General features: G+C 43.8%; 1 protein-coding gene across 2 annotated transcripts in view; it reads right to left on the bottom strand.

Annotated features, from left to right (window-relative positions):
- sec24d (SEC24 homolog D, COPII coat complex component) overlaps positions 1-17,536 on the bottom strand; it is a 30,433-nt gene that overhangs the window by 1,610 nt on the left and 11,287 nt on the right. For both annotated transcript variants that reach the window (XM_034290593.1, XM_010890251.5), the window contains exons 6-22: positions 17,202-17,377; positions 16,598-16,709; positions 15,111-15,238; positions 11,906-12,044; positions 11,611-11,726; positions 9,595-9,719; positions 5,800-5,991; positions 4,680-4,773; positions 3,788-3,904; positions 3,447-3,617; positions 2,983-3,079; positions 2,675-2,820; positions 2,413-2,551; positions 1,823-1,941; positions 1,501-1,680; positions 609-800; positions 391-480 (exon numbers count right to left, since the gene is read on the bottom strand). In XM_034290593.1, the coding sequence (XP_034146484.1) occupies positions 391-480; positions 609-800; positions 1,501-1,680; positions 1,823-1,941; positions 2,413-2,551; positions 2,675-2,820; positions 2,983-3,079; positions 3,447-3,617; positions 3,788-3,904; positions 4,680-4,773; positions 5,800-5,991; positions 9,595-9,719; positions 11,611-11,726; positions 11,906-12,044; positions 15,111-15,238; positions 16,598-16,709; positions 17,202-17,377 (2,333 nt within the window). The remainder of the gene's footprint in view (positions 1-390; positions 481-608; positions 801-1,500; positions 1,681-1,822; positions 1,942-2,412; positions 2,552-2,674; positions 2,821-2,982; positions 3,080-3,446; positions 3,618-3,787; positions 3,905-4,679; positions 4,774-5,799; positions 5,992-9,594; positions 9,720-11,610; positions 11,727-11,905; positions 12,045-15,110; positions 15,239-16,597; positions 16,710-17,201; positions 17,378-17,536) is intronic.

Genomic DNA, 17,536 nt, shown 5'->3' on the forward strand with positions numbered 1-17,536 from the left:
CGAATTACATTAAGTGATATCCTCCTTTGGATTCCATTCTAGCCAATATTTTAGAGTTGTTCATCAGCTACAGTGCAATGGAAATGAGCGGTTCTAGAGCCTGGGGTGAGAGCATTTGTCTGGTAACTGCTTCAGGCTGTTCTTAGGAATCGTGCTCAAAATGATGTAGTCCACTATTAGCTTTGCAATGTCAACAGAGAACAATTTCAGTACTCCTCGAGCAGGCTGTTAAATGTCTTGTTACTTTGTCTAGGGGATTAGTATACTTTTTTCCGCTTGTGGTTAATTTGGTTATATATTTATAGACATATACGATTATCTTTGATTGTATCAATGTAGTTTACACCTCCTGGAGAAAGTGGACATAGTAACCAACTCTGCGTACTGTACCTTCATTGACTTGGGCCTCTGGTCGAGCAAGGCTTCAATCATGGAGCGCAGCTTCTTAGACTGGGGGTTATCTAGCACTGGGAGGGAGCTCTGAAAAGCACATTTATTCTAATGAGATAGAGCACAGTCAAATGCTTTAACCAACTGCAGGATACATTTTAAGTGTTTCAAAAAGCCACATTTTCTGTAGAGTTTGGCATAAAGGTTTAAGTCCTCACCAGGTCAGAGGGCATGTGGGCAAGGGATGGCACGTTGAAAATGCTCTGGACCAGTTCTGGGGTGCAGGCCTGGCCCAGCCACAGGAAGAGGGAGTGGCCATTCTCCAGCAGGAACATGCCCGCATCGGTTAGGCGCTCTTCAGAACAGCGGACCGGAGCCGGCAGCACGTCGCTGGCCACGTCCATGTTGTGCTGGGATAGGGCCAATCGATTAACCGAAGACTAAGCGGTCTAATTATAATCACTTTTGAAAACAGCCTTAGACGGCTGGTGGTAAACGAGTGAGCAGTAATCCTGAGTTTGAGAACTATTAAGAGGACCACTCCCCTGCTTATTTTACATACATTCCAAACTGTTGCTTTAAAATGATGCTTGCCTTTCCGGGCAGGCATGTGCTGTTCAGCTTAAATTGTTGACTTTCAGGTACAATTAGTCAAATTGCCAGTTTATGTATTCTTGCAGAATTGTAGACTAATTGTTGCATTGGCATACAATAAACAACATCATACACCACAGTACAGTATCTGATTTGTTGAATTATATCAACTATGATAATTTAGATGCTGATAAAACAAGTCAATGCATCGGTTCAGTTGTAGTGATTCACGGTGAAATGCTGCCCTCTGCTGTTCAGAACAGGTTCTTTGGCTGGCCTGAGATTCATTCTAAATATCTTTCCAGTTTGTAATTGTATCTTTTGCACAGGGAGATATTTAGCGCGGCATGAAGTGGGATTGGAATGCGTGACCGAGAACGACCAACATGCATTAGGTACCACAAACTTTAAAACTCAATTGCGGTCGGCTAAAAGGAGTACGAGAGACAAAGTGTGAGTGCTTGAGAGTGTGCGCATGTGCATTCCCCTGAGGGGATTAAGAAGAGTGTCTCTCACCAGTGGGACAAGGCGCGGGTACAGCAGTAGCTGGGTCTCCTCCACCCCCATGGCCATGACACTGAGCCTCTGGTGAGCCCTGTCGTCCGTGGAGAGCTCAGCGCTGCCCACCAGAGGGCCGGTCTTCATCAGGCTGTTCATGTAGATGGGGAACACCTTCATGGCATCGGGCAGGATCAGCTGTGCGGTCACACAACAGGAGAGATGAGCACAAATGCCAATGTAACGCGCTAAGAACACATGCGCCGACATCTGAATGTACGTGCTGGACGTTATCCGGTGGCCACGTCTGTTGTTGTAAGCGGTGTGGTGTGCCACTGACCTGGCTGGCCGCGGAGGGGCTTGCACAGTTCTTCCTATAGCAGGCCAGCATGTGGGCTGTCTGGTTGACAAGGATCTCCCTCACAGTCTTCAGGGGCTGGTTCAGCATGGCACGGTAAGCTGAGAGTGAGAAACGTGCAGGTCAGTGCCTGTGCTCCCACACTAAACCGGTCTGGTGTACTCACAGGTCTGATTTATTCGCACGCCAGGAGTTCTGCTGGTCACTAATACTTCATTGAAGGCATATGGTTCTGCTTTAGGAGTTATGGGGTTGTAGCAGGTGGATAGGGATGCAGGAGGTGTATTTAACAAGTTAAGTCATTCAGTAGACAGACAGGATATCGATGCCGTGCAGGGCAGCACACAAGCCTGCTTGACTTACTAAATCAACATGGACAAACATGGACAAACATGGAATTCATAATGCCTAGAAGAGAACATCTAGTCAAAACACTAAGAAACCATAAAACCTTTCATGTGGACTACAAATAATTTTACTGCAATTAAATCTTTTGGGATCTTCTGAGGCACACATACTGATGCATCACTCCCATTTTATTCCCTAATCTGCACGCTGCCCTGTGTAATCACCTGACTTGGCGAAGAAGTTGATGAGGGCGTCCGTCTCGCAGCTCTTGTAGAGTTCAGACAGCTGGGAACTGCAGTTCAGACTCAGGTTGTGGATCCGCAGACGCCGCTGGCCGCTGATGGTGGTGTACAGCAAGGCACACTGGGAAATGAAACATTCACGGAAGCTACTAGCGTCAGGGCTTTGTTCTTACGCACCAGAAACGACATCATCCGGACAGTCTGGCTCTCCTTTCTTTGAGCGGTGGACGCGAGGGTCACCAACCTGCATGAGAGCACCGGTCTCTTCGCTCAGCGTGTCATCGTGTTTGAATTCCACCGTCACAGCCTTGTCGCAGTCCACCGCTGCCATTTCCACGTCCGTGGTGTTGTTCATGTGGACGGCACCGAAGAAGTCTGTAGCCCTGAAGCCTGGAGGAGGAAATGTTACAAAATTGTCGGGAAATAATGTCATCGACGATTGGTAGGTAGGATATTTGTTTTAAGCCTTCTGTCAATATTTTAGAAACTATGTTGAAATGTAGTTGTTAGCAGGTACATAAATGTTTTAAACACAACATGTTATTGAATCACCTGTGCTGGTGCGAACTCTCATGATGGCATCGAAACCGATCGCCTTTCTCACGTCTTTCCTCAAGTCACTTAAGAAATGCTCTCCGTCCAGCTCCAACTGAAACACACAGGTAGTCCTACGGGTTAACCACCAGGTGGCAACGTTTCCCCAATAACAGCCCATGGAAAACCGGTCCGGGGAAACGCCCGTTTCAAGATCCAAATGACACTTGAAACACGGATCCATTCAAAATCAAGTTGAGATGTAACCAAACTGTATTGTGCATCCTTATGTCACACTGCTAGGTTGAAGGCTCAAGGCCACGCTCCCTGGCAGTGTCATAACAGAAATACTACGGTGTGGTCGATTATGCGCTGAATTATGGGATGTAGGGCCACACTGTCCAGTTTGGGTTTTGAATGGCCCAGCTGTTACTTGTCCTTAGCCTTATCACCTGTCACACTGAAGCCTCGGCTGTCTGTACCTGGAAGTTGCTGTATTTGTGGACGGTGCCTCCAGTGTGTGTGGAGACGTCTCCCATGGTGGCCATGTCCACATACTGGCTGGGGAAGAGGAAAAGATCCACGCTGCAGCCTTGAGCCACACAGTCCTTGGACAGCTGCTCGTACAAACCCTTCTGGGGCTGGAACAGGGTCTAGGACACGACGGGGGGGAGGGGGGGGGGGGGGGGGCGTTGAAGACAGGAGCCACGCGTTAGGAGGCAAGAGCAACAGGTTTCATGCACTGAGAGGTGGAACGTGTCAGCCGGTGATAATGCATGAATGGTAATGCACTTAATCTGTGCTTTGAATATTTTGGCTTTACCTTCTCTTTCTCTGTGTTGATCAGCTTCTTATCATCTCTGTTTTTCAGTTTCCCAGGGGCCTCAGCGGTGGGGATGGAAGAGTGGAAGATGAACAGCTTTCCACTGCATTCTGCTGCCTGGAGAGGGCAGAAATCTCTCATTAGAGTTAGATAGAAAAGATACCAGGAGACCGCAAAGTTGGGCAAGGTGGGGAGATCCATTCCTTTCCTTGTGTGACCATTTCAGTAATGAGAACAGATCTGATTTGAACTGGAAGGTTCCCTGTATGTTCTCTTCAGTGATGGGATTCTATGGTTGTAGTTTCCAGTTCCACAGATCACCATTGCAACAGGAGTCAACAGTCTTACAGACCCAAAATACTGACTCATTATGCTGGACTGCCACCATTTTGTTTTAGGCTTCTTTTTGCATTGGAAATATGGGACCCCTGCCACATAATGAACCAAATAAAGGCAAGTTGCTGATCAAGATTCAGAGACTATAAATAAACAGTTCTATAAGGAAATTGAAGCTTTCTACGGAAAGTCATTGGGTGATGGGGAAAAGGTTTGCTGCACAAGACCAACTAAGGACATCATTTTACTGGAATGTATGGATAAGGAGGGACAGTTCGAGGTAAGCAGGCTGTGACTGATAACATTTAAGCTGTCCTCTACAACTAACAGATCTATGTGACTCACACACTTTCTCAAGATTGAAGGCCATGAGACTCAAATTATTTCACTAACCCCTGCATCAATTTGTGGTTAAATTTTTTTGTGTGTCTATTCTTGTCCTAATGTAAATAAAGGAGTGTGAGAATCTGAGATGTTATTGGGCATCAGCACCTAGAGAAACGAACAACTGGTCTGCCATCTTGTGTCTGAGTGGAACTTCACATCACCCTCTTACCTTGAGTGCCTCTACCCCTGCCTGGATGACAGGGGCAAAGACCGTCTCGCTCTCGTTGGTGTCTGCAAACATGTCAGGGATCTGGTCCAGGAGACTGAGAAGGATTTGAGAGAGAAACTGTCCCTGTTATACAGTTTTGGTACATTTGTTTAACTGCTTGCAAGACAATTGTTTTGTCCAAATAATGTTCCAACATCTTGGTTCTATTGCCTTCCTTTACGACTGAGCTTTTCTGAAAGGAGATGACAGGCAACCATAATTCAGCGGTCTGTGGTTTTCAAAAACGGATAAGGAAATTAGGTTCTATTAGATTACTGGGGCAGCTAGTGGCTTGACCCAGAAATAGTGTCCTTACAAGTCCACAGCTCCGTAGAGTATCTCGCACACTGACCCTAAAGAAAACTCAATATCACCGGTCATACAGACACAAACACTTTGTAGCAGTAACCACAAGACATTATGCCAAATTCAGATTTGTTCAATCCATGTTCCATTTTATTGTTGAGAAAGATGAGATAAATTAGACAGAAAAACAAAACTCTCTGGGAGGAAGCGGTCTAGCCAATACTCCTTGTTTGTCATGGACTACTGCCATGGACTCTGGATTTCCCAAAGGGTAATCAAAGATTTGATACTTTGCTATGCACAACTACCACGATAAGACCATGTTCCCAAATAAATCAACATGGGCCTTTTTAATATCAAATCCTTCCAGGGACCTCAATCTTCTAAGCATTCTCTGGTTGTAATTTCTTTTCAACAGTATCTTTACATTTGTGATGAAAAGCACTCGAACTAGAGATATGGAGAAAATTAAGCTTTGGTAACCTGTGAATGGGCAAGATAAACAAACAACGTCATTTAACGGCTGTTTTTACAACATGAACAATGCCTCGGAAATGTTGCTCATAAATGAGTTTCGACAGAAATAGCTGCACATTCATGTACTCCAGAAGGAGATGGGGATGTACAGAGGAAAGAAAGTTTAGCAAATAGAAAAAGACAGCCGCAAACAAAGCTTTGCAAAGTGAGGTTCATTCAGTGTCTTGAGCACAGATATTCCTGTTTTCTAATTGCACAGTAACATGTATATATGTAAACATGCTAGGAGATATCTTACTTGTTGATGACTGAGCACGACTCCTGGAAGTTGACAAGGAAGCCATCGAGCAGTGGGACGAACATCTCGGCCATGTCTGACACAACCATCATCTGCGGCTGGGCCAGGGCACTCTTCACATTGTAGAAGTGGAGGATTTTGTTGTAGGTAACAAAGCCCACCTTTACAGTGGAACTCTCAGCACCCTCTTCTCTGTGGGGGGAGGAGAGGAGGGAGGATATAATTGGGTAGTATTTTCCGGGGCAGTCCTGAATTGGTTTAGGTCTTATTTAGATGGCCGGAGCTACTTTGTCACCATTGACAGTCATGAATCTAATAGGGTGCCTATGACATGCGGAATTCCCCAGGGATCAGTTCTCAGACCGCTTCTGTTCAAGCTCATCAATGCTTTTATATCCAGTAGGGTTGACAACTGTAATGGGCTCTAAACTGGACTCCCCAAAAAGACTGTAAAACAGCCGCAGCTCATTCAGAAAGCTGCTGCTAGAATGTTAACCAGGACCAAGAGAACAGAGCACATCAGTCCAGTTCTTATCTCTCCACTGGCTTCCAGTCAGTTACAGAATAGATTTTAAAGTGGTGCTTTCAGTCTATAACTCACTGAACGGTTTAGGCCCTGAATACATTTCTGATATTTTTGAAGATAATAAACCAAGCAGGGCTCTTAGATCCATGACCTCAGGTCAGCTAAATGGCACAAATGCATTTAGCATTTATGCTGCATAAACTGGAATAAACTACAAGAAGACGTGCCCCAAACGTATCAACTTTTAAATCCAGTTTAAAAACACATGCCTATGACAGAGTGCTTAAACTTAACCACATATCTTCCTAATGGAATCTACTACAGAATATACCGGTTTAGTATATGTTTTTATTCTGTGTAAAGCACATTGAATTGCCCATTTTATGTATGTTTTATCCTAGTATTTGTTTTTAATTCTATTGTATTTTTATACTTGTATTTTTCTTCGTTGTAAAGCACACTGAATTGTGCTATATAAATAAATGGAAAGAGAGTAGCGTAAACCTCGCATGAGTAATGAATTAAGTCGTTGATATTTTGTGTGTTAATATTATTATACTATTTGGAACAATTTGAAATATACTGACCCTTCGAGAACACTTACAAGGTAGTGGAAGTAATGACTTGGATGTTATAACCGCTTTGACATAATGGTGAATAAACAGCGAATCGGTACCTATTTATGAAGAGTTTAAATATTTCGAAAGGGTAGTTTTCATGAACAGATCATTAATCAATGTGGGGTTCTGAGTGTGCACAAGCTGTGTAAGATACAACCTTCCGCTGAACCATAGACTTTAAATACTTCAGCTGTATTTGCCCTAAAAAAAAAAACTACCTTTGGAAAGTTGAATCAAACTCAAATAGAATGGAGAGTGTCTGATCCTGGGATGGGTGCTGCCATTAACCAGGCATGTCTGACCGACAAACAGACATCCGTGGAAGAGTGTAATAACAGAAAAAATTTGTATTGGCAGGATATAGGAAGGAACAGTAAAAGTGACATTTAGATTTCAAAAAGGCCAAGACCTGACATTTCATTATCTCAGAAACACACTCTCCTCTACAAACTCCTGCCTCAACAGAAGTTAAATTCCATTAATAACAAACTGTCAGTGAAATGTTAGATGGTTTTTCTTCCTTCTTACAGGTCTTGCTTGCAGTTTCATGGACTACGGTGAATTCAACAAAGTCAAGATTAAAATGCACTTTATATAACTCTGTTTTTACAAGGCTTGAGAGAAAGCAGTTAAGAGAAGCAACAGTTCATGAAGATAACATGGACAAGTTTGACGTAGACCAGAGCCCTTTGAATTGGCCTGTGTGACTAGTAGATCTGTTGAAAAAACAATGTTGTACAAGTATTCAGGATATGGGGCAATAGATGTGTCTCCTATTATTTCGGCAAATCTGATAACTTTTCCAAAATAGCTTGGTTTTCTAGAGAACCTAGTTACAGGATTCCCAGAATAAAGAGGGAATAAGCAGAAAATCAAATGTCGTCCATTTCAGATGTTTACAAATCAAAGCATAGAGCAAGAAACGTACAGTTTTAGGGATGTAGCAATTCAAAGAATTGCATGAAAAGCAAGTAGGGCTGTACAGTATCAATTCCCAGATTAGCATTTATCCCTGTTTAAGATATATTTGCACTAGCTCAGCCAACACAAAAGTAGCATGAATCGTCAGAAAATGTTATCCAAATGTTCTGAACTGCACTAATGTTTTACACACGTGCTTTTATTTCCTCCCTTTCGAAAATACCTCTTATTCCTCACTGAATGGATGCATCCTCTGAGAGCAGTATGAACAGGGCACATTGGCTTGTGCCAACGATAGCCGAAACCCTTTTATATTATCGTAAACTGCTTTTGCAATGTCGTATCATAGGCTTTATTACTTGGTTGACATCCAAGTTCATTTGCCTGGTCAGTTACAAAATGCCCTTTAGAAAACCGTGTTTTAAGCAGATTCTCCACCCTCCTAATCTGATGGCGTTGCTTTTGCCTGCTCTAGAGACCAGCTCAGGTGCAAACCCACACCATACACACTGAACTCAAAACGTTTTTTAAACGGGGACACACGTAAACAGGTGTAAAGGTTAACAACTTACGTATGGCAGATTTAGGGTCCCGCTGAACAGACACATCAACATTGTTCAAATGAGCTGATACAAAACCAGGCTTTTTAATGCTTGAGTATCGGTGATGAAACGTTGCTATTTTAGTTTTTTATATAGTGATATTAACGCAGTAAATATCAATGTGGTTTCAGCTGTCAACCTGAGGTAAACATTGTCGATTTCAGCAGTGTTTCTGAGACGTAAACCACTTGTGTCTCTGACATGTTTTCCATTCGTTTCAATGCAGCAGAGAGCAAAGCGTCCCAAAAATAAAGTGAAGAAAAGGGACGTTTTAAAAACCGGGCTGATTTCGGAGAAGCACTACCCCATTGTTTTGCGGGGTTACATAAGGGTTTCAGACAAACATGGTCCTAAGATCTCAGAATATAGCAGGTGAAGTGTCTAATCCTTTTCTCGATGGTAAATCCAAACCTCATCTCCTGCCGACAACCCACATAAAACTGACAAAATCAGACCCATCTGTGCTTCAGACGTCCTACGTCTTGGACATGATCCTGAAAATGTTTCCAGCCCCCCCCCCCCACCGCATCTGCTTCGCCCTCCATTCCTTCCCACCGACCCACCCCCAGCAACCTTCAGGCAAGAATGTTCAACTGATGAGATACTTGAATACTTGGCTTAGTGTTTTTTTTCTTTTTTCTTTGCCTTGGATTTGTGGGACCACCATATTTGGCAAGGCACAGCAACTCTAGTAGTATTCTGTTACTGAGGTGATTGCAGCCGAGTGCAGCTCAGAACATGTGGATCTGTTGAAGATGGGCTGACAGCAAAGGATGACGAGGGTGACAAAAACCAAAAGAGTCTAAAACCAACGCCTCCATCCATCAAATAGTGTCTGACTCGAGAAAGGCAGGTGGTAGGATGTCCCATTACATACAACACCTTAGAGGTGAAGGCATTGTATTAAGGTTTGACACTGCACACGGCTTACATCATTTTACAGTACCCTCCGACCGTAAAAAAGGCCTCTATAACTTCAAGTTGGCAAATCATATGTTTAAAAGATCTTGGAGATCTGTGAGCAGAAGAATACTGTTCGGGTTTCCAGAAAGTCGTTAGATTCAGGCATTTCTAGTCTCCATTCTTTGGTTATGAGAGGGCAGCGTTGGATAACGAAACTGGGTACCTTGGCAGGTTGTCTAGCAGGGTCTTCAGCTCCTCACATATCAGTCTGACCAGTCCACTCTTGACATTGGCGTAGGACACATCAATCATGAAGATGTAGGCTGGAGGACTGGCGGACTTGTTGTTCTGAAAGAGAGCAAAGCTTTGTTTTTGTTTACCTGTGTACCCATTATTTTTACTCAGTGTGTTTCTAATTTTGCCATAAAGATGTTATACATATTTCTGTTACAGAAACCTGTCGTCCCTTTTCATTAACTTGAAATGTAATATCAACTTAAAGCAGCCTCCTATAAAACAAGACACTGTTAGTTAACTGAATTTACATTAGAATAACATTCTTCTATTGATTTTGCGGTCTCCATTCAACTAATTTTCACACTTCTAAAGACAGTTGGTTGCACCACAATTCCTTCAAGTGTGTCATGGCAGAGGGGGTGAATACTTATGCAAACAGTCATTTCTTAAATTTATATTTGTAATTAAGGAATGCCCAGCTACCAGACATTATTTTACAAATTGTCTGCCTCAGAAATAAGAATGACTACCCCCGACTTAAACCAACACACTTGACCCTGCCTTCCTCGGCCATACACAAAATATCACTCGGACATCAAATCGGTAGCACAATTAAAGCGTTTCTTCCTGCCTTAATGTTGTTGTCTTTACATTCAGGACCTTCTTTTAAGATTACAGTTTGCTTGGAACTGCACTGCCTATCAGGCAGTTGTTTTGTTTCCACAGGAACAGCCGTGACGCAGCTCCCCTCTGAGATGCTGACACTACATTTCCAAATACGAATAAACAGATAGTAACAAGTCGGCTTAAAAAGCAAATCTTGACTATGTTAGCCCCAAACTCTCTCTAACCCAGAGTCTACTGTGTGAAGAGAACCCCCGGAGAGTGCAACAAAATGGAGAACACATTGAGCATTTCTGGGCTTCAATGTGGTGGTCTCAATGGAACAAAACTGAACATGCCTTTGCCGTGGTTCCTTACAACCCTCTGGTGCTAAGGGAAGAATGCTGATTTTCTGCCAAAGGGTGAGCACCTCCCTCCACACACACACACACACACACACACTCTTTCTAGACCCCCCATCATCATTAAAGCTTCTTCTGAATAATATTTTTACTTTCACTTTCTCCTATATAACCAATCGCAGGCCAGTGGCAATGTATTTGACATTTCAGACATAAGGCAGACGCTCTTATTAAAACTGTAAAGAAGAGGTTGGGTGAAAGCATAAGGCACAGAGCCATGGGCTACTGGTAACACTCCTGGCATCACCATGGGCTACTGGTAACACTCCTGGAATCATCCGTCTACCCTTCACCTCCATGTCCACCCTCCACGTCCACCCTCCACGTCCACCCTCCACGTCCACCCTCCACCTCCATGTCCACCCTTCACCTCCATGTCCACCCTCCACGTCCACCCTCCACGTCCACCCTCCACCTCCATGTCCACCCTCCACCTCCATGTCCACCCTCCACGTCCACCCTCCACCTCCATGTCCACCCTCCATGTCCACCCTCCACCTCCATGTCCACCCTCCACCTCCATGTCCACCCTCCACGTCCACCCTCCACCTCCATGTCCACCCTCCACCTCCATGTCCACCCTCCACCTCCATGTCCACCCTCCACCTCCATGTCCACCCTCCACCTCCATGTCCACCCTCCATGTCCACCCTCCACCTCCATGTCCACCCTCCACCTCCATGTCCACCCTCCACCTCCATGTCCACCCTCCACCTCCATGTCCACCCTCCACCCTCAGATTCCTACTATCAATGAAAGCATTGAAAGAAAAAAGTGAATATTCACACTCCTTTCGAAAAAAAAGCACAAGATACATTTTCATCACATATGGACTAATACAGTGAATCTTAGAATACTGTACTACCCATATAACATTTTGAAAGGTTATTGAAAAACTGCAATTTTAACAGCGTTTAATGTATATGCACAAAAACAAGAAATATCATAGGTTCACCACAAAGTTAGGGCATTCGTACCTTGCAGTAATCCAGGGTGGCCACAAACTCATAGGACCCCAGTGACAACTCTGGCCTCTCGTAGAAGTCCACCCTCCTGCCCATGTGATCCAGATGTTGGAAATAAAAGGCTGGCACTAAGAGAGGAAACAAAGTCCAAAAACACGCAACCCCCCCCAAAAAAAATAAATGAAATGAGCAAATGGTTCTTACCCATATTTAGGTAAGACGGGCCCCTGAGTTGATCTTCAGATAAAAGATAGTGATGTCATGACCTGATAGGGGCCCCATCCAGGCGAGCGTAGCTTGGACTCACCTTCGTTGACACAGCTGCAGAAGCCACACTGGAAGCGGCGGCCGCCGTCGATGAACTGCATGTAGGGACACATGTAGGCCTTGCAGCGGTTACAGCGGATGGGGCCGGCCTCGCCGTGGTTCACCACGTACAGAGGAGTCTGGGCAACACAGCAACACAACAAGGCCGGCGTTCAGAAATCTCTGGGGAATGAGATTTTTATCAAGGTCTTCAGCCGCGTTTAAACCGAACACTCCGCCATAAAGTGTTCCGTCTAAACACATGTTTGTCGACACCTCCAAAGCAGTTATTCCAAACACGACACAACTCAACAGAGGCTGGCATTGTACATGAAGCGGATTCACACTGCAAACATGTTTTTAGTACTCTCATGCTTCATGTAGTTGAAGACATGTATGGCAAGGCTACCTTTACCTGTATGGAGGCGAAAAGCACAGGTTTGTAAATGTTCAGGTGCTGGGGACCCCTATCGTGAAATTAGATGAATCAATCAGAATTCAACTGGAGCAATCTAAAGCTAGCATACAACTGTGATAATATCACTTTGGCAGTCCATGTCTGAACAAACCAAGTCTTGAGCCCTTGGAAATAACATTTAAAATGCACACATCTTGACAATGGAGGGAAATGTTGTAGTTTCCAAGCAACAAACATATTCACAGGAATAAAAACTCTGAGCCCAGTGGATCCCGCCTTGTTAGCATCCCGCGTCTGGGTTGCCCAGGGTAAAGGACAGAAATCATGAATAATAATACTACATTGTGTTGTATTACACAGACACAAATCCAATAGCCAACATTAGTTTAATGAATGCTTGTATTTATTCCTGTGTTTCTTTTATCTGTACAGTCAGGCACAACAGACCCTGGTTTTTGAACTTCATTGTGGGGACCAGAAAAAGGACACCCTAATTTCTATACAACCTAACCCCCTCAAACTCAAATCTGGACCTTGAAGCCAGTAACCCTAGATTATTTCATTGCAAACCTCTAATCAGAGACATATTTAGACCTGGGACACCAGGTGGATGCAATTAATGATGAGGTAGAACAGAAAACCAGCATGAACTGGACCTCTTAGGGTAACAGCTGAGTACCCCCGCCTTGACCTAACCTTCATGCCTAAACCTAACCACAACACCCAACCCTAACCCCTTGTGCCTAAAAGTAAACCTGCAACTAGTCAGAAATAGCCTAATGGGACCAACTAAAAAAACATGTAGGGAACACTTGGCAGGTTTTCCTACCTTTGTTGAGACTCCTGTTCCCCACATGTACAGTGAAATCAGGCAACCACTCACGCAGGCACATGGCAAATAATGTCATCACAAATACATACAGTCCATCTTGACAAACCTTCATTTGTACAAACAAACAACAGGCCTCGCACACTACAAGTGCCACACACCCAGGGTAAACATGTCTCGGATTTAGATCTTTCTTCCACTAATTGTTTTCAGTAGTGGTTTTAGATTGTTATGGCCAAGACGACGCGGTCCTCAGTGATTTATCGGATTAAATAGGCAAAAAGAAAAAGATCTCATGTGAGACGATCAGATGTGATTGGAAGGTTTCAAGGCCACAAAGACTCACATGCAGACAGATGGGAACGCAGTGAAATAATACTATTATTAGAACAGTTCTTCCAATGGCGACATGAAACGAAGCAATAAAACGTATTTTAATGATTCCAAGTGCTATGCAAGGGTTTACCATCAAGGCTTTAGTCCTTGTGTAGTGCTGTCATTTATTCCACACAACCAAACAATGCTGATGTGCTGAAAGGCTAGCCCCCTTGACATGGAATCCCGGCAGGGCGTAAGCGTAACTTAGCGTCCTACCATGAACACTGTAATGGCACAGTCTATACATGGAGCACTAACCCTAGAAGCTAATGCGCTTGACATTTGAGTGCTTTGTTGAATTGCTGTAATCTTCAGCGGTCCCTGCAAATCTTGACAATAGTTAATTAGCTCTCTGAGACAAATAGAAAGCTACAGTAACATTGCCTAAAAAGGCCTTAGGCACCGATGACAAGGCGAAGGGAAGAAAAAAAAAAAAAAAACACAAGTCAGGATTCCTAGGACCACACAGGATACAAATGGAGTTTATCCCCAGGACACTTTTACAGCACTAGGACGTACAGCTTTTTTTATAAGGAAATAAAAAGTCTATGAGTTAAGGAAAACTTAATCGCAAGTGCCTTGCATCAGTTTGGAGTCCACAATTATCCACTGGGGACCAAAAAAATATATAAAATTCAGTGGGTGGAAGTAATGCATTCCTGCAACATGTGGAAAGTTTAGCAGTTTAGCCCAATTACATTGGAGATCAGAAATGTTTAAAATCAAGATAGCTTACTCCATAATGACACGCTACTATTCCTCCTCTCCTCTCTGCTACGCTGCAGCCGTGTAGCAGTCAGACAGGCCATGAGCTCAATGTCACGTTGCGTTGCCTAGTAACCGGAGTACACGGCAGCAAATCCTGTGTCTACCCCATGCAGCCATGCTCATGGACGTGGAAGTTCCCTAGCTTAGATGACTTCAACCTTATGATTCACTATCGCTTATAAAACATCCACACTCAACCAAAATGACTGCTGGAAACAGCAGACAATGGCCATCCAGTTCAGATTTTTAGGAACTTATGAGCATGTTAGGCTAATATAAAGATGATGATGATGCAGAAAAACAGGGAGTACGATTTGAATGGGAGTGGGAGGAGATGGACAGTTTGAGCCATTATCAATAGTTTACTGTAATTCCATATCACAAAGTTTGATACACGGAAGTATGTCACAAAGTTTTAACATGTACTAATGAGTTGCATGCAGTGCAGGGGAAGAGCCCAGTACCTGGTGTCATAAAAGCATTGGGTAAACACACAGACATTATTGCTGGTAAACAGATTGGCTCTCTGGACCATTCCATGCCCCTTGGGTCAGTTTTGGAGAAGAATTGTTACTGCCGTCGGCTGATTCGCTGGAATTTATAAGGCCCATATGGTGCAGCACCAAAAAAAAAAAAACAATGAACCCTAAAAGGTTTACAGTAAAATGTTTACAGTAAAATGTTTACAGTAGGTACCTGTGGTTTTAGTAGGGTCTGGTTTTAAACTCGTCGGTTTCAGAATTCATTAGTGGTCCGACTCGTACAACAATGTAGATAACCTCTGTAAACACATCTAAACAGGGCAAGGCATACCTCATTCTTTGGCACTGTTGCAAAGGGTTTGATGATGGTGGCCAAGGGAACTTGACACTGCTTAGCCAGGTCAGCGGTGCAGGGGAAAGAGTAGGTAGTGCAACGCATGTACCTTGGACTGGCATTCCCTAGAGGGGAGGAAAAAATAGAACCAGTTAAGTATTTTTCCTTTAAATCTAACACATCCCAATGCCTGTTGCAGTTCATGTTGGTTTCGTTTAAGAAAATAATTTGGCATATCGGACAAAATAAGCTAATTAGAAGGAAATTAAGATATCAACAATTGTTTCAGAACCACTTTTTCGTTGAATATTCTGCTTGATATTCAAGAAATGTGAATAAAGTTTAAAAGTGTATTGAAATGCATGGTGGTGTTATTTTCTTCGGTATCCACAGGATGAAAATTAAACAGGAGGTACAGGTTTAAACTGGAACAAAATCTTCTGGTTGTGGGCTGGGTCGAACAGAAAACTAAATTTAGTACACTGTGAAAGTTCTAGGTGAGGGCCCGATAAGGCAAGCTATCACTAGATTTAGCGAGAACAGGGCACTACTCCAAACAGTCATTTTGTTGGTCGTTGGTCGAAGTAAATGAAAACAGATTAAACTAATAATCTCTACTCAGGCCGTGATTCCTCTGGGTCCTCAAGTCCCCGGGATGCCGTTTCCTCACAAATATACAGAATCTATACTTTTCAGATCGGTTTTCATTCACCGTTCACAGTTTAATGACATTGACACGCGTGTCCTCAGAGGATCTCCTCACCAAGCCATTCAGCCTCTTGTCACATTGATCACTTAACCAGGAGGTCTTGCACCAGATACACACACGGAGGTGAACACATCCCCCGGCCAACAACCACAAGCGCCTGACCAGCTGCTAGGGGCCGGTCCAACATCCACTGGTCCACCCTGGATATCCCTGAGCTAATATCTACCTTCTACTGGATCCACAGGGACTGTTGGTATGCCGTGACCAGGATACGGAAACCTGGAGAAACTGACATGGCTGCACTAAGAGGAAGCAACTTCAGAGCACTACACTGCCTGGTGGCTATACTGCCTTTTAGGACTGCATGTTTAAACGAAGGCTATTCATTTATTGTTAAAAGCCTTCTGTGTCACATTTCACAAGTATATTGACTGGGGAGGCCCATAACTGCACATTTCTGTTCCCTCCCAACACAACGAACTGGATTCCACTAGTAAAGTAGTCCTAATGCACCTTCAATAGTGGAGTTAGGTGTGCTGGAGATGACCTGGAATGAAGCCATCCCACCGAGCAAAAGACATGTTTTTTAAAAAGGTATCCTTCTGATAAAAATAAATAAACTTTGTTCTGTTTGACAAGACATTGAAAATACATCTTTGAAATACTTTACTGTAGCTCAATGGGATGTTGAATACTTTTGAGAATTGTGTTGTAGTATGAACAGACACTGACCGGGTCGATGGCGCTGACAGGTTTGTAGGCGGGTGTCCCTTACCTTGGTCCTGTACTGTAAAGTTGGTGGTGACCAGTGGGGGAACTTGGCCTCTGACGTTTGTCGCATAAACCTGTCCCCCTCGCTTGGCTTGATCGTCCTCAATGACTTGTGTCTAAAACAGAGAGGTGCAGTGTCAGTGATAGATTGACTGAGCCTTGTCCCATACTCTATGTGCATTAGCAGTGAGTGAAAACGTAAAAGTTGCAGGAAATTTGAGAAAATTTTACTGCGCATTTACAGAGTTGCTGTACCCACTTTAAGTTACACTTCATACATTAAGCAATAGACTATTGTTGTTATTTGAGCATGGGTTAAATGCTTGGAAAGAGTGCAGGCTACCTTCAATTTAATTCTACTGTGATGCACTCTGACTCTGCTTACAACAAAATCTAAGTCAAACATGCAAAATAAGTTTAATTGAAAAGGTGCTGATGTTATGGTGACTCAACCAAAAACATTGTCCTATTCAATATAGTGAAAAGAAACATGGCAAAAGGCTTATGAATTCATCACTAACCTGTCTTTCAGGACAATTTTTGAGGACAATCTTTCATTCTGGTATGCAAAGATGTCAAGTCACACAAGGATTAAAATATGAACTTACTGTGCTTGGGATGGAGTCAGGATCCAGCTTTTTCTGAGGTGGTCCAGCCATTTGGGCTGCTCCACCTTGGAAAGGTCCAGCCATCCCGGGTCCAGCCATCCCGGGTCCAGCCATCCCGGGTCCAGCCATCCCGGGTCCAGCCATCCCGGGTCCAGCCATCTGCCCCCCAAACTGACCTGTGCCAAACAGAACAGGTGTAAGGCTCTGGCGACCTGCATTTGGCAGGAACACAGGACAGTCCCGTGAAATAAGTGCACACACTCTCTAACAGCAATAAGATGCATTTCTGCAGTGATTTAACATTGACCCAGTTTAATCCCATCCCTGGAATAGCA

The sequence above is a fragment of the Esox lucius genome, chromosome 24 (assembly GCF_011004845.1).
Source record: "Esox lucius isolate fEsoLuc1 chromosome 24, fEsoLuc1.pri, whole genome shotgun sequence".
In the NCBI taxonomy this organism is placed as follows: Eukaryota; Metazoa; Chordata; class Actinopteri; order Esociformes; family Esocidae; genus Esox; species Esox lucius.